At 37.8% G+C, this 21664-nt stretch overlaps 1 protein-coding gene across 6 annotated transcripts in view; it reads left to right on the top strand.

Annotated features, from left to right (window-relative positions):
- NPAS3 (neuronal PAS domain protein 3) overlaps positions 1-21664 on the top strand; it is a gene marked incomplete at both ends in the record, with an annotated part of 624151 nt that overhangs the window by 83934 nt on the left and 518553 nt on the right. The window contains one exon of one of the 6 annotated variants that reach the window (XM_082317260.1): positions 2238-2327. The exons of the other annotated variants lie outside the window; for them this stretch is intronic. Within the exon in view, the coding sequence (XP_082173386.1) occupies positions 2238-2327 (90 nt within the window). The remainder of the gene's footprint in view (positions 1-2237; positions 2328-21664) is intronic. 6 annotated transcript variants of the gene reach the window in all.

Genomic DNA, 21664 nt, shown 5'->3' with positions numbered 1-21664 from the left:
CACAACTTCCACTTCCCAGAAGAATGCCGCAACTACTTCAGAATAAAGGTTTTCTGGAGTGAGCCATGTTCTACTCCACTTGTTTAACTAGTCAAGTAATTGTAGTAATCAGTATTACTATTCAAGGTTCATTTGGCCAGAGAACTGGTGGAAGAAAGAGCATAATTCTGAAGCCCTGTGATGAGGGCACTCATCTGGGAAGGATTCTGATAGTTTTTTGCAAGGACTGCTTATGCATTTTTGAATGACTCTTAATATAACGTGCTCTCACTGGCTCCTTTTCTTTCATCTAATGAATCCTGATTTTTTTTTTTTTTTTTTAATTTTTTTTCAGTAGTACCACTTTTTTAGGAGGAGGGGTTACATGTTCCTCGCTTTAGAATAGTTGTTATCAAGGAGTCTGTGGTAATCTTTGGAGCTGTGGGAGATATAAATTTGAATCTCCTCTGGCTAAAAGGCATAAAGACCCTAGTTCTCCCATGTCTTTGCTGAAGCTGTGTAAAAACAGGCATCCCTTCTAGTCTTGTTTTAAAAAAAAAAAAAAATAAAAAAGGTAGGGGGGAGTTAAAGTTGGAGCATGGATCTGCCAATGTGACGGTGCACTGAAGATTTTGAGGCTTGAATTCACTTTGATGTAGGCATTTCTGGGTGACCCAAAGTGAAGTGTTTGTGTCTGTCAGACACAAAAAACATGAAGAAACTCTCCTCTTCTGGATTTCATTTTTACTAGCTTGCATGGTTCCGTGCAGATAGCACTTGTGTTGCAAATCCCATTTTAAGATACTTGGCTTTCCTCGTACACTGTGTGTGGTCCTTAGGCATCTAACTTAAAGGCCCTGGGTATCACAATAAATAGGTCTCTCTGGTGATGCCTTAATTGGTGAATGGAGGAAGATCCCAGGATTTGGAGGTGTTTGGTCCTGCATTCACCACATAGCTGTCTCATCCCTCCTGCATGTGGGTTCCCATGGGCTGAAAACAGTGCTGAGGCATGCTCAGACCAGGTTTCAAATTTAAATGAGCAAGAGCCAGGGCTGTTAAGACATGAAATGGTGTGTGCTTGCCATTCTGTAGGTGCAGCGTTATTGAGGAAGGCCCTCAGTTTCCACAGTACATAACTTTTCATTTTCTTATAAAGCTTGTTGCTGGATACTAATTTTTTTTTCCTCAAACCTCCAGTCTCAAATTACTGTTGAAACAATAATGTGATTTTAAAAAACAAGACTAGCTTAGAGCTATATAGATGTAATAGTGTAAAAATAATAATAATAAATTATTCTATATTGACAAGAATATTTCTTTTTAAAAAAAATCACAGCCTAAAATTCTACACTTGAAAAATTCATAAAATTTCTCAAATAATTTATACTTACTCTAGTGAACTACCATTATATTAAAAGGGACAAAGGTATTAGTTTTTGGAAGATACAAAAGCATCTAAAATGTGTGTTTATTCCAGAGAAGAGGGAGAAAAAAAATTTTAAAAAAAGAAAATTAGTGGGTACTGTTTTGTGTGCAATTCCCAAGTATATTTTTAAAACAACATTGAATTTTTATAGCCAAATTATATTTTCAGCTAACAGGGAGTTGGGGAGGGATGAATAATAGAATGATTGACAAATCTTTTAGGGCCTGATTTTACAAGATGCTGCGCACCTCCTGATTGCTGCCAATCACTTTCATTTTCTTTCAGTCCATCTGAGAACATATGGCATTATTCAGATGGTGCTGAGCACCTTCAATCACAGTCCTCATAATGCCACAACATCCTCATTCTGTGCAAATGTAAGAATTGCCGTTGACATTTTAAATTGGAGGGTTATTTGGTCTTTGTCTGGACAAACTCCCAGCTGATATAAATGGATGTTCTGCCTGAGGAAGGATTGCAACAGTAAACGATAAATAATCAATTTTATAAGCACTATTGTATATACACAAACTATGTGAAGTATCAATTCGGTTCATAAAATTCTTTACCTCTTCCACTTTTATTTGATGGGGAAAAAAATATCGTTCTTGTGGAGAACTGAAGTTTAGTTTACTCTCAGTGCAAATTTTGAAAAGTGGAAACTCTGGATGTTATGTGCACAAGGCAGATGATTTAAAGAGATCAGAAAGGTGTTTAATTTAAAAATAAAAGGAAAAAAAAATCAATTTCAACATACTGATTTGTCCTGCATTACAGTTACCTGTAGAGAACCTCTAGTCATGTCTATCTGTTTTTGATGCCTCTACAGAATAACTGTCCAGCATCCTCTGCCCAACCAATCAGAATGTAGGAAAATCTACCGATATGACGGAATCTACTGTGAATCTACCTACCAGAAGTATGTTGAAATCTGTGTGAGTCTTGCCTCTAGCTCGTGCATTTAGTGCTCGTGCTCTCCCGCTATTCAGAAATTACACGTGTTGAAACCGTAAACTTCTACTTGCGTGCAAAACCTCTACAGCAGGGACAGAAATATGTTGTTTGATTCTTTGGGATTGTGCTCTAAAAGCTAAAAGCAAATAAAAACCTCTATGACTTTACTAAATCTCTTAGATATGCTTCTGTACAGTGCAATAAACAAGAATGTACACACTAGAAAATCTAGGCAAAATGTATTGCACAGGTGCTTCACATCTTAGGGATTTGAAAGGTGTGATATGTATAAATTAGCTGTCACTTTTTTTCAGTCGTGTAATGGAATGATGAGTTGTAATTTGCATAATCCTTTAAGAAGTCAAATTATACTGTCATGTAGCAGACTTAACATGCTAGCTAGGATTTCATAGCTTTGCAGCTAATTAGTATGTACCTTACAGGACAGTTAAATTGAAGTTGAGTCCTCTTGCTTTGCAGTCATTTGCCTTTGTCCGTTGCCCTAACAGAGCCCGCTTTTGTGCGTAACTCAAGATCGTTACTGGTGCTTCTGACAAAAGTGCTATTGCTGTGGGCAGGCAAATGCCACGTGCTTGACTTCTGTTACTTTTGCAATCAGTGAAGTTTCTATTTTGCTGTAGTAAGGATTTAAGAATGTATTTCTACATAGAATTGAAAAGTATATATTTGACAGGTATATTGTAGATGATTTTGTATTAATGTATTGCAAATGCATTATGAATTTTCTGTTATCTCGCTGGATTTTGAAACTGCTTTCTGTCACTTAGTGTTTACTTTTCACACTCCAACTATATTCTTGTTTTGTATCCCAGTGTTGTCATTATTATCTTGTGTATAACAGATTTCACTTTCCAAAACCCCCTTAAATTCTAAAAATCAATTGTCCTTGCATTGCAACAAAATGTTTCTTGGGCAAGGCAGTCATACTCATTATAATTTTTAGGTCATATTCTCTCATCCACTCTTTTTATTCCATAACCTGCTGTTTGTTTCCTGAATCTTTTCTTTTAATAATAGGTACAACCACATCAGTAAAAGCTGTTACATTAGTGTAAATGGAGAATATAATTTTGGTTTACAGAAGTGAGAGGAAAAGGAAAATCTAGATTTATCAATATAATTACAGCATCAATGTAACTTGGTGAGCCAAAATGAAAATCTGACCTCTTGCTTGGCTTTTTTGTGTATGGCTACTTTTGGTGTGAGATATGATTTATTCATGGTTTTACATTGACTTATAAGTATTTCTTGCAATTTTGAATTTTTGATGGTTTTCCTTTCTATCTGTCTAAATAATGGCAGTGTCCAGGGTAACTGAAGCAGTCTAGATCTAGCATGGTTTTAAATGTCACCATAGAACTTTAGTGGTTTTACCTTTCTTGTAACTTCAGTAAGCATAAAAATGTGTTCATTTATTTAAACGTTTGAAGCAGATTTGTTATGAACTATTTATATCAGTATTAAAAAAAACTTCAAGATTTTGAAACTTTGTGGAAATAAGAAAACTTGGCACAGTTTGTCATCAGTGTTAAATACAGCGATAACTTCACTCTGAATGCTGCAAAATAGTTGATTATCTTAATTTTTGAAATTAGATAGAATTTATAGTCAGGATAGTTAAAAACAGCTTGCTGCACTGACGACAAAATGGAATAGTTGATGTTCGCTTTGCAGTAGGTATACAACTGCAAATAGGCATTGGCTAAATAGCTTTTTAAAAAAAAGGCAAAATCCAAAAATCAGACTGGTGATAAAACAGTGTTGGTTTTGACATCTGTTTTGTCATACCCGAAATATGAATTTTAAAGTATTATAGCCCAGTTCACCTCACTTGTAAAAAGCATGGATTATTTCGGAAAACTAACAGCTAAGTCTTTCTGCAGAAAATATGGAGTGCTTTTTCATTAGTGAAATTTTCTCTTGGTACTTCTTCCACACTGTTTAAGTAATCTGAGGCGTTCTTTCTGTCTTCTTCCCAATGGATGTTTTTGGTACTTTTTCCCATAGTGACTTATTTCCAAAGATATAACAACAAGTTACTGAAAACTTCTCACTAATCAAGACCAAAAAAACCAAAAATCAAGCTATTTTCATGACACCTTTTAAAGCTTATACTTCATTGCTACAAGACACGTGGATGTTTGGTACTACACGTTCATGTACATCTCTTATGCAGGCTCAGTCTCTCCCCTCATTAGATTGCAGAAGGGAGAATGGATGTAAAAAGGCCACTGGTGGTCAACAGAAAGGGCTGTGTGACCTTCCTTTTTCCTGTAGGATAATTTCTGGGCTGGACACAAAACAGTGAACTACTTATTCTGAGAGTTAAAAAAATTTTAAGGACTGACCATACAGAGTAGGACAGGACACAAAATTGTGGATTTGGGAGCCTGGCTGTTTTTTCTTCAACCCATTTTAAAATTAAAAGAAGTATTATGTAGAGAGCCTACTCTGGATTTTTGCTTAACCATGTACCTATTAAGGTATTTTGTGTAAAGCTACTTAGCTGTTGAAATAGAGATATTCTGATCCTTTCTGTAAAAATTTGAAAGCATCATACAATGACCTTCTACTCCAAAAATACTTTTCAGAAAACATTTGGGCAAGGTAACCTTTTTAGTCAAATCTTAGTGCTAATACATACTAGAAATAACAGTTTCTAAGAGTTCTTAAAGGTGTAGATTAGTAAATACATTATAGTACTATAAAAAAAAATAAAATGCAAAAAGCAACACAGGTTCCTGAGGAGCTGGACTAATGACTACATTAGCTAATATATATATAAAATAGGCAAAATAGTAAATATTTTAATACAGATCCCTCTAGGCTATTTATGATCTTCCAATTGAGTCTCATAGCTGCCACTAGATTTCCCACTCGGAACAAAGTGGAACACAGTTTCAAAAGCAGTTGGCAAAAAAACAGATGTTTTGGGCTTTTTTCTCCCATTGTCCACCACTTTGGTTGCCATGTGTCTATGTTGTTTTAGGTGGCTGAGCATGTAAATGTGCTTTTTAAAAATCTCTAAAGTAAGCTTGAAAATAATTACAAATTGTGTCTGTGTTCACTAGCAGTAGAGACTAACACACCAAGCATTCTTAAAAGATTTTACCATTGTGTTTTTTGAAGTAGATGACATGTCTCAAGCTGTGGAGGTAAAACTAGAGACCTGTCAGTTACTGGCCTGGAATACAGCTGTCCATCACCTCCTGAATATTTCCCCTTTTCTTTTCCAGTCCCCACAGCTGTAGCCAAGAGAATGTCCAGGCTCTTCTTTTGTGATGTCAAATAAAATTGACAACAAAAATAAATATTTCTTGTTCAGATCTAGCTACTTCACTGTAACTGAACTGCTGAGGTTTTTCCCTCTTGCCCAGGTTGAAAATCCTTTCTTCTGCTTGCCCAGACACCTATGGTTTTCACCGTTGTTCACCTTTACAGAGTGTCAAACAGTGAGCAAAGCCCAGGTAGAAGATCTCCAAAGATAGCCCAAGAGGACCATAGCTCCCTGCCCATGGTTCTATTTGTTGCTAAATTACAGGGAGTAACGGCATGTCAAGAATAGGGGTTTTCTTGTCTGCAGGGAATCTCTGTTGTGTACAAGCAGAGGATACCTCAGGGTTTTTCTGTTCTCGGCCTGGAAGTTATTCCGTTCATAAAGTGGCCCTTCAGAGTATCCCCTGGGTCATGTGGGGAAATTCTCAGTTTGGTGGCTGTTGTGTGCTTTCTCCAAAGCAAAAGTAGAAGAATCATCTCATCCTCATTTCTTATTGTCCATACGAAGCAGACTTAAAGGTGACGTCTCTCTTCAGGAGTACAGAGAATAGGGAAGAGTTCTCCAGTAAGGTATTTCTTCTGAAATTAAGAGCATGGAATAAACATGTAAGAAAAACACCTCGCTCATTTAAATCCCAGAAATACAACTATGGCCTTATTAGCTTTTTTCTGTCATTTCTCTGTAAGTTGCTGAAATGAGAACAGAACAGAAAGCTCATTGATTTCAGTCTGAGAAGTGGAGCAATTTGTCCTGGAAGGTGTAGCCTGGTCAGATACACATTATCATCCTGAGCCTGTAAATGCTCAAAACATCCAAACTTAACAGACCAAAATAAGCTCCCCTCCGACTATATGTTGACTCAAACCCATAAATATTTGTACAACTGAGAAAAGAAGGCATAAGCCTAAACCATTCCTGTCAGCCTCTAAGGTTTAAATGAAGATTTGTTTATTTATCAAATGGATAAAACAAAACCAGAACTGCTTTGTATGCCCAAGAAATCTCATGGCCCTGGTAGACAACACAAATGAGAATATAAACCTTCTAATGGGCCAAATAGCTCTCCAAGGGTTTCTAGTGAGGGAATTCAACCACATATAGAACATGGGAAGATGAAGGATTTCTCAGGGTTGTTGAAGTGGTCTGCAGGGCTCAGCCACCACCTTAATGTGGACAAAGCAGTAAAAGACCTGCAGAGGAGGGGCTCATAGTTCCAAATGGAGATTCAGACCTTTGTGAAAGTGGGTTAGAACCCCCTGCTGGCTCCTCTGCAGCTGGGCACGCTGGTTCAGGTCAGTATAGTCATTTAAGCAGCACAGAGAAGTTGATAATGGCTGAGAGGTCAGTACGCTTTTTCATCTTTTTGTTTCTTAGTGGTGGTGTTGCACATAAATTGACTTAGAAAGATTAGACTCTTCAGACTTTTTGTTTGTATATCCTGACTTGTATCATATAGCTGAGGAAAAGGATGAAACAATTATTTTGCCTGCAGGAAAAACACATAACATGTAGGACAACAGGGCTGTGATTCAAACTAATGCTGTAGGGTACGCAAGCTTCTTTTGCAACAATGACTTCAGTATCGCATGTTTAGGGGATAACCTAAGAAAGAACATACTGAAGGAGCTGCTGTTTACTTTGAGCTACCCTAGTAACACAGGAAGGAGAGGCCCCCGTCTTCTTGCACAGTGAATCTTTCTCAGGGGCAGTGTTCCCTCACTTCACCTGTTGATTTTTCTCTTCGCAATGTGAATTTAATAGGTGTATTTGAAGAAGATTCTACGCATCTCCTCTTCATAAATTTGACCTCTTCTTTGAAAATAATGAAAGCTAATAAAATTCATTCTTTATCAGCAAATAGCAGAGAAGCCACTGCTAACTCATGTAACAGGTCTTTTAATATAAATCACCTGATTCTTACAGCCTTGGTGTGAGGCTGCCCGGCAAAACTTTAGCTCTGTTACAGCTGCCTACATCTGCTCTCACCTTTGCGTAGCTTTGAGCATATCTGCAGGTTCTCTGTGCTGAGCTGTTCTAGAGATGTCTTTTGCAGGGAAAAAAAAAAAAAAAAGTAGTCTTTAACCAAGTTTAAAACACATTCAAAAGTGAGCCAACGTCTCCTTACGTGTAAGATATGAGAGTGGGCTTTCTCTGGGTAAGAAATGAGATTAGCTGTGCCACTTTAAAATGATTAATGATCACTGGCTAGCATTAAGTTGAACATCTAATCCTTGGCTGATTGGAGCATTTGAGAGAACAGCACTCAAAAAATATAATTTTTCAATAACAGAAATTTTGTCACACTTATATTTCTATTATGACACAGATGTTGCACTGGCTTTAAAATTTTACTTTGAGATTAATGGAACGTCGCCTGAATAGAGAATAGTTCGATGTATATGTGTTACCTGAAAATTTTCTTCTACTGAATAATAAAGGGCCATGTTTAGGTTTACAAAATCCTATTCAGTTTATAGTTCAATACAAATTTTGAAGATTCCCTTAAGCTTTGCAGTATCTAATTGTAACATCTATTCTGAGTTAAATCCTGAAGTGAATTTGGTATTGGTCAATTGACCAATTAGGCAATTACCTTTTGCTGTCTTGCACACAGTCCATGTTAAACTGACTGGGTCTTCAGGTCCCTTAACCACACCCTTTCAATAGGATACTAGTTGCGGTCTGCTAATTCCCTGCTAAGACAATTTTTTTTTATATTCTACAGAAATTGTTTTTGCATTTAATTTTCATTTCAGATACGAAGGTTTCTTTTTGTGTTTTGTGTTGTTTTGGGTTTTTTTGTTTTGTTTTTTTCCCCGAGTCGTGTTACTGGTTTCAGAAATGGAGAGATCAATTCAAATTATCTGTGACTGAGCTACTGTGTGTATTCAGGAAGATTTCACTTTTCCCATGCTCTTTCAGTAACTCACTGCTTTGCACAAATACAGAAGTATTATACCAAGTATATCCAAAATATTACTTAGGGAAGCAGTGAGCAAGATAACAAGTTCATTTGACTTACTAACAGTTTATACAATCATTCCACAACTTGATGGAAGGGGAGGTGGGAGTGGAAGGGGAAACAATTATCCCCCAAATACGAGGAGTTAGCCAAATGCCTGCCCTAAAGCTCATGTAAGTGCCATGGGTTGCAGTAACAAAGCTATTGTGGAGCATTTTAGGTATGCTTTTGAAAGGTAGAGTTCCAATGCTTTGCCATCTTTTGATTTAAAAGAACAATATAAGATAGTAACAGTCTTGCAACTTCTGTTTCTTTTTAGAAGGAAAATGCTGATTATAAGAACTTCAGGTGAAAGAAAATCCTGCCTTCCTTTACATGAACTGTACTTACTGTTAGTTAAAGTATTGTTACCTTAGTCTGAAGTTTTCTGACTTTTATGTAGCAGAAACATACCAAATCCAGCATTATGAAGCTGAAAAGTCATCCTTTAATATTCATGATACTCCTCAGCTCTCCTCTCCCCCTTTAGATATTTGTAGACAGTAACCCAGTGATCATTTGTTCTCCTCTTTGACACAGGTTTCTCATTCTTAGCAAGGCAAGTTTTCCAGGATTTGAACACTTCTTGTAGCTGTTTGATGAAGTCTTCCTAGTTTGAATACTAGTATAGTCCATTAGTTGTTCCTGTGGTAGCGCTCAGGGATCGCAGATATCAACTATAACCATGTTGTTACATGCCGTTTGAAATGGAAGGATTCTCTGTCTCAACATTGGTAGTGATTTATATAATCCTTTCCTATTGCCTCTCTGTGTTTGCTTCCTTGGACATCAAAGGATCTTTTTTGCTGCTCTAGTCAGGGTATTGCACTGTAGGCTAATATTAATTTGGTTATCCACCATATCCATATGCCTGTTCCTAGGTTGTTGTATTGTCTTTGTTTGGAATCTGTGCTCTTAGTTACTAGATAGACAGCTTTGTGCTCAGCTGTGTTAAAACACATCTTATTCAGGTGAGCCCAGACTGCCATGCAATCTGTGGAACTGACAACTCACTGGTATTTACCATTTTATTATCTTTTGTGTCATCTGCAAATTTTACTGGGAAGGATTTTATGTTTTCTTTCACATCACTGATTTATTCTCCTGCACAGGTACTCCGTAGGGAATAAAGGGCTCGAGGAGTTCTCTCCCTGCACGGAGTACTTGGGGTAGACTTAATCCATATTTCAGAGCTGCTGGTCATAATGGCTGGGAGCAGATTAGGGCTGCTGGCACTGATGAGTTGTAACAAAACAGGGGCAGTGAGTCATGAGCACACTCTCTTTACTTGCAGCAGTACGAGATGGCTGCAGCCTTTTCTTTAAAGTAATGTGAGGCTTGTTTTGCATAGTGATGCTGTTGAAATACAGAATACTTCTCCCTTGAAAATTTGTGTGTCCATAGTGATGGCTACTAGTAAAATCCTGTTGTGGGTTTGTTTTTTTTTTAAGTAAAAAAAAAAAAAAAGGCTGTTTCTGGAAACAAAGCTAGATTATTTGCAAATGTTTAGTAAATTCAACGACTGTGTTTATCCAAAAAGAAGGGCAAAGAGGTCGTTTTGTGGAAACCCTGAAATCTTTCATATTCATTTTCTTCCTAAATAAATTAATTTTAATTTCATTTCCAAATCATGCTTTTATTTAGAACTACATCTACTTTTCAGATTACTAGAAGATTTAATAACAATGTTATCAAGCATAATGTTTTATTGAAAAATAAGTTCAGAATTTACCAGAAATGAAGCTTTTGGGTTAACATTTTGTCCCTCATTTTTCCTTCATCCCCCAAAAAGATTTCTTTGAGCGAACCTCAAAATTGTGCTCTGAAGACTATTTTTGCCTTCAGTTCGATACATAGCAGACCTGTGCAGCACTGTATGTTTCTTAAGTTGTTTAGCAATCTATTAACTCTCCCACCTAGCCATAGGGCTTCATGATACAAAAGTGACACAGCTCATATTTCACATCCAGATGCAGCAATATCACTAAAATTCTGACTTATCTATGACAAAACTGTTGACTTACCACTATCATAAAAGAATTTTAGCAAAATCTGTAATCAATTTAAAGTATTTATACTGATTTGCTTTCCCTTTAAGACAAGTACTGCTCCAGTTAAAACATGCAAAGGTTTAGCAAAGTCTGCATCACCTTGAACTGGTTTACAGAAAACAAGACTTGCATTACATTTTTTAAAATTAATTTTTTTTGTACAACATTTTTTTTATGTGTTTATGGTCTTAAAGTTCCATGTTCATATACACACATGTACATATATGCACATACCCACACACACACTTTTGAAAAGAAATAAAACTCAATAATTTTAGGGAAAAAGACAATGGAAGTGTAAAGCATACTTCTACCTGAGTACAATAGGAAGGTGACATTTTTTAATTTATGTCATTTTTACAGATAAAACAATCTTCTGGTGTTGTTTTAAAAAACAACAACAAAAAAAAATGCAATACCATATGAACCAAAGATTATATCATTAGGATTTGCCCTTAATTTCTGGTAAATAGGAAATAAAATTCTCATAAATACCAAACAAAAAATGTGATCAACAAGAAGGAAAGAAATAATCTGTCACACTTCAAAGTTTGCTGCTCATTGAGCAACAGGAGACTCATGAAAGTAGATACCTTTGCCTGTTATAGTTGCATTGAACTTTGTCTTACAGTTTCATAAGTGACGTTGGGTCTGTGCCATCTTTGAGATTGCAGACTGTGATGCAGAGTAGTTTAAGATGCTGTATCATGTACCATTTAATCAGGCTGCACTATTTAGAGTATGTGTTGTGTACTGGGAATAATTTGTGTGTAAAGTCTTTCCAGCTGCATCTATATAAAAGGTGAAATTCCCCTACCTCTGCACAAAAGTCAGTTAAATGGACTGTGGGGAATGGAGCAGCAGTTGAATGAATTAATTTCATGTAGCTGTCCATAGCTGGCTGTGACACTGCAGTGTGCTTCCTCCACAGCTGACTCGCAGCCAGGGCCCGTACACATCTTTCTGGAGTTCTTGGGCTGCTGAATTTCTATGCATTGATCAATTTTCTCCTTGCCTGGAAGTGTCCTGTATAGTTTTCCACCCCCTTGCTAAATTCCAGTGACTCATTTGTATGCCTAGGGCAGTAGTACCGTAAATGTTGTGACTGCGGTGGACTTTGCTACCTGTTATTATTATCTTTGCTACCTCTAAGATTGGAGGTCATCACAGCGTTAGGTGAGGGAACACTAGCACTGTCCCCTTCTTCTGCATGTCCTTTCACATAAGCTACTGTACGTGCTGCTTCACGTGGCTGGGGGAGAGGGGCTGTTGTGCATTCCCCCTTTCCCCAGTGGAAAATCTGCCATTTCTGAGAGCACTCGCGGCTGGTGATTCTCAGTGATGCACGTATAGACAGTCTAGGCAAAGGGAGACACCGGAAAGATTTTCAAGCTGTGAAACAGCTTGTGTAACCAGTCACGCTGCAGGGTGCAAGGAGTTTGGCAGCCTATTAGTCCTGGGGCTGACTGGAAGCACCTCAGGGTTGCAGATGCTCCCTTGCACTAGGCTGTAAACTAGGCAGTCTGTCACCTGTATAATCGGTGACCAATGCTGATCAATGTATTGATGATAACTCTGCTTTGGTATAGCATGTACTGTTGCTTTGTCTAGCAGTATTTTCTTTGCCTCAAGAATGCTGCCATGCTCTGCATTTTGAGCTAGATGTTATACTAAAAAGGACATTCATATTTTGCTAACTTGGCAAGTTCAATTGAGAGATTTTTGTTATTCAGTAGGGACAAGAAAATGATCAAAATATTTTGAGTGAAATACTGAGCTGAGATTAAGAGCAGAATACAAGCCAAGTCTGTAGTATATTTTGGTATAGCTTGGTCAATTGGAGGTATTTAAGTGGTGTAGTATCCCACTTGGACAAAGCTGCATCAGCAGAAACCTCTATAGCAGATACTATTTTACTTGCAAAACTGCTCTTTTACTGATACTGCTTGTTTTGCCAATAAGTGGTGATTTGCCTGTATAAGTCCATAGCAGACCTTTGCTGATAAAGCTGATTACATGCTTAGTGCTTTGCCACAGTGGTGTACCAAGATTGCTCTATTGGCAAAATGCTCCTAATGCAGACCTCATCTGATTTTAGTCATTCACTTTTCCTGATTTCAAAGCTCAACAAAATAAGACTCCTATTGTAGAATTTGAAGGGACGTTAGTTGTTCCACGACTCTGTAGTGAATAATCATTGGGATAAAAAGACCCAAGAGCTGTACTGCATTTAAAAATCAATCCTATTTTTCATAATATAATTAAGTTTTTTGTCATTTGAGATATTCTTGTTGTAGACTTGAATTAAGGGTGAGAAACCTAATCTTCTGAGTTGCTTCACATATTTCACTTTTGGTCTTCATAGAATCCTGCTGATGGTGTGATTTGCCTGATTAATTGTGACAGTGCTATCCATACTAAATCCCACATGGTTGAGCTCCTTTGCCTTGAAATCAAATGATGTAAATGAAAACTTTCCAAAAGTATTCTGAGCTTTTTCACCCTCTCAGAAATCTCGCAACCAACATTGAGGTGAAAGGCCTGGTGATCATAACCTAGTCAGGCACAATGCATTGCTGTGTACTTTGGGCAACACCTAGACCTTATGCCTAAGAGAGCATTTTATGGTTATCATAGCAGGAGGCCTTCTGGCTTCCAGGGGTAGCAGCATGCTTTTAGAATTGCTGCATCGCTGCTTGACTACTGGGGATGGTTGTATTACATGCTGGACCCAGCGTGACAGAGAGAGGCAGCTCTGATTCATATCACTCTGGGGAGTATCAGGCATGTATCCAGACCAGCCATCAGCATCAATGGTAACTGTGGCATTGAAATTGCTAGAAAAGGCATGGAATCAGATAATCATCCATAAAAGAGTACTACTGAATGGCTGTGAAGTTCACAGCTGGTGGATTCATATCTTACGGGAGCATGATACTGTGTTAACAGGCAAAATCTGTTAAGTTTACTAAACAGGTTAAGGCAACTTCATTAAAAAGGTTTTTCCATTGTTGATGTTGGCTTATTTTTACCTCACCTCCTCCCTAAGTGTACTTGCAAGTTATAAACAGATCTTTTGTGAGATGTCAAAAAAACAACAAATCAACTGCTCCAGGCCTAGGTTGTCTCTTGGAGGTTAAACTGAAATCTAATTATTGACATTGTCACTAAATGGAATGAAATACATTCCAGAATGTCAAAAAATACATTAACTTTTCTGACTTTTGTACACTCCAAATTTTTTAATTTCTCTTGCTTAGATACTTTGATGCATTCCTGCAGCAATGCCTACTTTACAAGAGTAAAAATAGTCCAAGCAATGAACTATTCATCCTTCTCCCTAGTTTACACCAGACATCATCTATTTTAGGTTGAAAGCCAGGAACAGATCTTCTGCCTTCATTTGAGGGAGGCTCTGCTCTTAGAATTTTTTAAGAATTCATAAGAAATGTGAATAAATGTCATGTTTTATAGATGTTCAGATAATTTTTGTATGCGAATTGGCTGACCCTTCAATGCACTGCCTTTTATTAGGATAAGTGGTTGGATGGGGCTTTGAGCAACCTGGTTTACTGCAAGGTGTCTCTGCCCATGGCAGGGGGGTTGGAACCAGATGATCTTTAAGGTCCCTTCCAACCCAAACCATTCTATGATGATTCTATGAAGTGCCCTTTTCCTCATCAACAGTTTAAGGAGGTGGAGTCCTTCTCTGAGCTTCCAGGCTTGCAGAGCCTCCTCACTTGGGTGCTTTTTACAGGATAGTTAGCACTGGCCATACAGCTCTTGCAGGCATCTAAGCACAAGGACTTGGTGGCATGGCAGCAATATGCTCATGGTTGCAAGTGGGAGTTTTCTTGTTTTCTTTTACTTGCTACTGGAGAACACCACAGTCCTGATGCGTGTGGTCTCACTCCTGGCTGCCTATGAACAGTCTTTATCCATGTGCTGTTAGGATGTTTGCAATAAGCTGGAGTGTAACAGAAAATGCTATTCAATGCCAGGCTCTGCAAACGGGAAGTAGGGCTTTACAAGGGCTCCTCTGCTCTAGGAGTTGCTGCTCTGCATGTTCTAAGTGTGTTTACTGTAAAGGCATGGTGTAAGACTTATCTGTTTACAAATATATATTTGATAAGAGCTTCTTCTAGATTCACTTTTGTATATTGTTTTAACTTTTTCCACATGCTTACCTAAGACTAGTTGTAAATCTCAAAGTAAATAAATAAGTGCTTACTGATGGTCATCATACCCTTCCTATTTGTATCCACAATACCATATATGTGGTTTTGCAGGCTGGCTTGCTTTGATGACTCTTATGTGTAGATATTTTTGCTTGACAGATAACTATAAATTCAGCTTGGGTGACCAAATCCAATGTATGCAAATATCAGCCCTTTTTTGTTGTGTTTAAGCAAAATCTTACATCTGCATTTGAATGAAAAATGTAGTTTAGGTTGATATGGGTCTTGCATATTGCATAAAGGTACCAAGATGACATCAAGAACAGAAAATTATTATATTTTAGGCCAAATGCAGTAGTTACGATAAACAGGAAATTACTGGATTTTTTCCCCCGCTTTGTGCTTATGTTTTGATACTGAAATTCTCCCCACCACTGACTTGTATTCCTATTTATTTATTGCTATCCCCCTAGCTTCCACTGTCGCAGCCTGTGCTCACTGTTCCTTAACCTCCAGCCCTAGAAAGACAGGTACATTGTTCGTTACGGCAGGCACACCAGCACTGTGTAGAGCTGTTGGGAGCACTTGGGTAGGTAGATCAGTGCCTGATACTGGTTTTAATGTGCCCATCACTTCCAACGATGTTTCCCCTGGCTTGAGGCTTGTGTTTGGGAGACCACAGTATGCATTCCAGATGGCACTGCAAACAGCGTCTGCCAGGGAAAAAACAGGTAAATATAATGAAGCAGGGAGGTAATTGGGGAACTGTAGTGCCTAATTTGATTATGGTCTCAGATGCAAGGGACTCAAAAAATACTAGTTAAAACATAAATACTGGTGTTACAGTGTTTATTATATGGTAGTAAACAATCCACTCAATAAACATATGAAAATTTAGGTCAGAGCTGTAATTTACCACACTGGTGATGAAAAATGTTGTGGTAGAATAAACTATCATGCTATTGCTTACAGATTTTTTTGGCATGTGGCTTTTTCAATGATGTATTTGAAAGAAGATTTAGGATATGAAAATCATGCTGTTTTTTATCCTCATTTTAGTCAGATAAAAAAACCCCTTGATTTGTATATGCACAAGAGAATTTTCTAAAAACATGTTCTACTATGTGATATCAATTTTTATAAGTGTGCAGTGCATGAGTGTTTTTTCTCTGAGCCTCTTTATTTTTTTTACCCTCCTTGCTCATGTCCCCACCTTCTGTCAAGAACTGTTAAAAAAAAAAAAAAGTCTGGATACCTTGAATAAATTTTTTTGTCATTTAAAGTCTTCCATGTCCTTAAAACCCAAGAAACTGCTTTCTGGCTCACTAGTATTTCTCGAAAACAAAAAGTGGTTTGACAAAAATTCTATTTTCTTCCAAAGCAATGGTCACACATCTGGTTTTCAGTTTCTACCAGAGTAATCGGGTGGCTTTTTCCAGAAATTGTTTTTCCAGATTGTCAGAGGAAGATCGGATTTAATATAAATTCAATAAGATCTACCTTTCTTGAGATGCATGGGTCTTTATTAGATAGTAGCTGCTATTACCTTTAACTATTTCAGTTGCCATAAGACTGGTCTCTCGTTTGCCTTGTGCTTTGCATAGTCACTAACTCATGGGTGCATAAAATCCTGTCTAATTGGAACAGCAGCATTTTACATCTACTGCAGACTCTCTCTTTTCTTAGCTATATGTCATAATACAGTGTAAAATAAGTCTATATAAAATATCCAAAGCATATGGATCAAAGAATATTTGTGATGGAAGGAAGTTCACTGTTGGTAATTTAGAATTTCAGTGTAAATACCTAGTTATTTAGGATGATTACGCTCTGGATAGTGGCTGGTATGGGGGGATGGATCACCATATGAGCCTGTAGCTTGCCCTAAGTAGCTAATTACATCTACAGACAGGTGTGAGTTTGATTGTCACACTGGTGTGTGTATGTATGTGTATATATATATATTTAGGGACACACAAACACGTACAAGAGGAAAGTTGAATCATTCCTATTTGATTCAGAGCATGCCTACAGGAAGAGTGCTCAGAGCGGTAGAAAAAAGAGCACATGTTAACTTGAAGTCTTTGAAACTGTAGAGCCAGAGACTCTCAATCACTGGACTTGGACTTGGGAGGGATGAATAGATAACGTGCGTACTGAGACAAATGAAACTTGTGCAAGGTGCAGGAGCGGGGTCCCTCGTTAGCTGAAAGTCAGCTGAGGCAGCAGACATGTGGCCGAAGAGAATAGCACAGGCAGATGCTGACTGCTGTGGTGGCGAGGGAGAGAGGTGTATGCAAAGGGGAGAGTCCTACAGTCCTCAGAGGGCACTGCTTGAAGCCCAAACAGTTCTCATGGGTGATGGGGAAACTGGAGAGCCATACTGTCTAAATCTTTGTGTGCTGGTGAAAGTAAAGGGTACTTGTTTTTGGAACCCACGGAAAAATCTGTGTATGTTTTGCTTCAACTTTTACATATACTGGAAGGGGTGAGCTCAAAACCACAAGGGTTAGAGCTCTTTGCTTCTGCTCCTGATGGCTGGAGAACAAGGCCAGCATGGTCTTGCAGGAATAAAGTAGACTGTCTTGGAGGGAGAACCAGGAAAGCCCATGCCTAGTCATTGTCCCAGGGTAAATCACGAAAGACAGTGATACAGTTTTCTTAGACTAGAGGAGGCTTAAAAGCTCATGGATGTAGTGAAACCCAAACACAACAGTTAGATGAATGGAAAGAAGTCTTCCATGGCTGCTATGGTGTTATGCATCAGAGGGAAGATTGGTTAGATTGGTTGTGTGCCAGCTTACTGTTTGGATTTTACAGATAAGTCAGATACACTGAACGTGTGCTGACTGCAATTGTAACATTTCTGGAAAAGAAAACAAGACCTTTGAGTTCCATATCCATCTAGAAAACACATATGGAGAGATTAAACGACTCTGTGCAAGTAGCTAATTGCATTATCAGTTGCAGAGTCAATCAGGACACAGCAGAGGAACACTTAGTTAAGACACTTCAGTGCCCCTTCCATAATCACAAGTGAAACACTCTGTTTTGTGACTTCTCTGGGTTTTTGGGATTTTTGCTGTGGAGATTTTCTGGTGTTCTTCTGGATGAAGAAAGGTTTCCTCATTGTGTAATGCAGTTTTCTTCCTTCCCTGAATAGCAAAAGCGTAGGCCTTTGAATGGCAAAAATGTTCAAATCTGACCCAAGACTTCCACTTGTTATTAAACACTAAGCTTACCTATGTTTACTGCTGAGTGCTTGTGGCTACTTTTTGGTTAAATATATCAGGATTTTGTTAAAACTCCACTGCCTGGTTAGGGGCTAGAATCAAATAATGATCTTTAAAAACAGAATATTTTATTGATTTAAAAATTGGAATCTCAGACACAAAGACAGGGAAATCAGCTTTTTGTGACTTCAAAACTGGGATTCCAGATACTCCAGTACACCGAAAGATGTATAGAGAGTTTTCAGATCTAGAAGGTGGACTTGCTTCTTTTCCATTGAAACATTTTAGGAAAGCAGGATGGAATCTTAGGCTTTTTTTTTTTTTTTCTCCTGCTTTTATCTGTTTTGTGTTTCTAGACTTTCATTTTCATGTCATGCCTATTATTGCATCATTAGTGTTCTTTTATTCTTTTGTCTCAGAAACATGTCCCGAACATGCTTTTATCTCTCTTTATTATTGCTTGTAAACCTCATACTACTTCACCACTGTGGCACAGCTAATGCTCTTTTCCCTTGCTTAAGCCTACCGCAGTCTCTCTGGCCCTGCTGTCAATCACCAGCTGGATGCTGAGACAAATTTTTTATAGCAGCTTCTGTCAGTAAAGAGAAAATATTTTGAAAAATACAGTCTAAAAGCTGAATGTCAGCCTGCTGAGTGGCCTGGTTAAACAGGAGAATTGACTCTGCCAAGTTTCTGTTGTTTAGCTTTTTCCTTAATTTAAAAAAAAAAGTGGTTTGGGGTCTAGCCCAAATAATAAACAAAATAAGACTTTCTTGGCAAGGACTCATAATTGACTAGCTTACTAAAATTCTTAAGCATCTCCATGACTGTTTCTGTCTCCACCTTTCCGGTCTCTGTAATGCGGAAGTTTTCAGTCAGTTTTGGATGTCACACAGAGGAGTAGCAAAGAACCCATAAACTCCAGTAGCTCTGCCGGACCCCCTGTAGCCCCATTTTGTTTTCTTTTTCAGCAAAAGCTAAATGACTGTAAAAGTGTGTTGTTTCTGAGGTTCAAAATCCTACAACAAGCAATGCTCTGTGTTTGCAGGAAGTATTCCAAAAGAGATTCTGGATGTCCTGACCAGTTGTACTTAGTCTTTATGACCAGGGCAAAACACTCAAAAGATTTAGATAGGCAAGAAGCCGCACGCTTTTATAAAACCACTTTGAAAAAGGATGGTGGAAGCACATGGCATGATGCATAGTAAATCTTCTATAAGAAAGCTGCAAACCCCTTGTTGAGAAGTTGCATTGGTCTCTTGAGCCAGAGAATATTGCTGTCCTACAGATATATTGTTGGAAGCTGCATTGAGAAGTGCAGCCTACTTGTTAGTTGATAAATAGAGATTAGAATCATCTACTAGGCTATTTTATGCTGCTTGTTAACAATATTTACCTTCCTAAATTGATTCAGTATAATCCTCGCTATGGCTTTACCGCATTTCTGGAAGACATATAGATAATGTGGTACTTCGAAGTCTTGCATGTCACTGAAAACCTGCTGTATTTCCTTAGTTGAATTGTGCGGCAGGATTATATTAACATAGATTTTGAAATATTTGGGCTCCCATAGGGTATGGCGTGTGGTTGATATGACATGACTTGCCTTCAACAGTTGTTTTAACAAGATATCCTTCATATAAAATATACCAGGCTGAAAGGCATAACTGAGTGAGTTTAGTAAGAAACACTGTTGGCAAAATTCTTCACTTTCATCTTTATCTGATTAATTCAAGGCTGAATGTTACAGAGAAAGTATTTTTAACCTAGCATAGTATTTGGTATGTTTATTAAAAAAAAAAAAAAAAAAAAAAACCAAAACCAAATAACCTCCAACCCCCCCAAAACAAACAAAAAAACCCCACCCCCGAATAAAAACCCTTCTATATTATTTTGTACAAGATAATTTTTAATAAATTGTTAAACTCATTGCAAATGTATGTGCATTTACTCTAGTTGAAACCCATACCGCTTAAAATATCTTCTCACTCCTCCTAAAAACTGCTTTAATAATACATTAATTAACACTTCTGTAGTACTTGGCATATTTAACACACAAGATAATTTACAGTTCCTAATATTTTAAACTGTGTATTAAAAAGACTAGCATTAGCGAACAGGAAATACACTGTATGTGAATAAAGCATCAAATGCTAAACATATAATTTACATGTAGCTCAGTCTTAATTTATTAAAAATAGATATACTTTAATGTCTTGATAATACTGCTCATGTTGTTTGAATTACTATTAATGTTTTTTCAAATTCCTGCTGATGGTTTATTCTTTTTATTATTACCTTGCAGAGACTTAATATCTAATAACACCAATAATTAACTTTTTATATAAACAATTAATTTCAGATTTTATGGCAAAATATTTTATTTTAATTTTTATCTATTTTCTGCTTGCACAGGGCTTTTTGTATTGACTGAAAAATATTCAGCCAAATTAATATCTGAAAATTCATATCTATGTATTTGCATCAAAAGGCTTTGACTGACTGTGCACCTGAGAACAGATTTCAGATATAGACAGGTTTTTACTGTCTCTTGACTTTATGCTGCAAGGAAAAGCTTACTACATGAGGATACTAAATGGCTTGAGGGTTTGGTAATGGGATGTGGAGACCTTCACCTTAGGTCACTAGTTTGAATGTAGCCCAGGTGGGTGGAAACTAAAACCCATTATAATCTGATGGCTCCTGGATGGCCTGCGTGAAATGAGTTGGTGGTCCTAGTCAACTTCCTAGTAGAAAGATGTCAATATTGCAGAATCATCATTGTAGTTCTCGCAGACTGGGACCCTTGCTGGAACTCTTTGCAGAAAAATCAGTGGCCAGAGTGGGTTTGGGCACTGAATTGCCCTCTGCACCTCAAGTGGTTTGTGTAGGACAGACAAGAAGAATAATCATGTAACAGAATGGAGAAACCATTGGCATTTGCTAGGCCAGATCTGTCTGGCTTGTAAATACACTTCCAGAACCATTTAGCTATGGTTGAATCCCTCGACTTTTCTGCCTGTAATTTTGCCACGAGTCTCCAGTTGGTTTAGTGATCCTGGTATGAGAGGAAGAAAGTAATATATGTTGTATTATTGTCAGAGGCAGTGAAAGACTCTTAATTGTAATCACTGTATAAAATCAATGCTCAAAATCTAATTGTGGGGAATGGCAAAGCATATACCATTTTCCAATCCACTGAGAATTGATCTCTTCTTATAGCTTTTATGCATAGTGGCTTGTGTGTCTGTCTGGAACATGGTCCTGATTAGTTAATGCAGCTAACCAGGCTGGATAAGTGCAGCCTCATCAGGCACTCTCTGCTTTTAGCTGAGGAAACAGAAGGTGATCCCTTTGTTATAGAACCATAGAATAGCTTGGGTTGGAAGGGACCTTAAAGATCATGTAGTTCCAACCCCCTTGCCATGGGTGGGGACACCTTCCACTACACCAGGTTGCTCAAAGCCATATCCAGCCTGGCCTTGAACACTTCCAGGGATGGGGCATCCACAGCTTCTCTGGGCAACCTGTTCCAGTGTCT

The sequence above is a fragment of the Platalea leucorodia genome (genome assembly GCF_965183815.1).
Source record: "Platalea leucorodia genome assembly, chromosome: 7".
Taxonomy (NCBI): domain Eukaryota; kingdom Metazoa; phylum Chordata; class Aves; order Pelecaniformes; family Threskiornithidae; genus Platalea; species Platalea leucorodia.
This window is presented reverse-complemented; position numbering and strand designations above follow the sequence as displayed.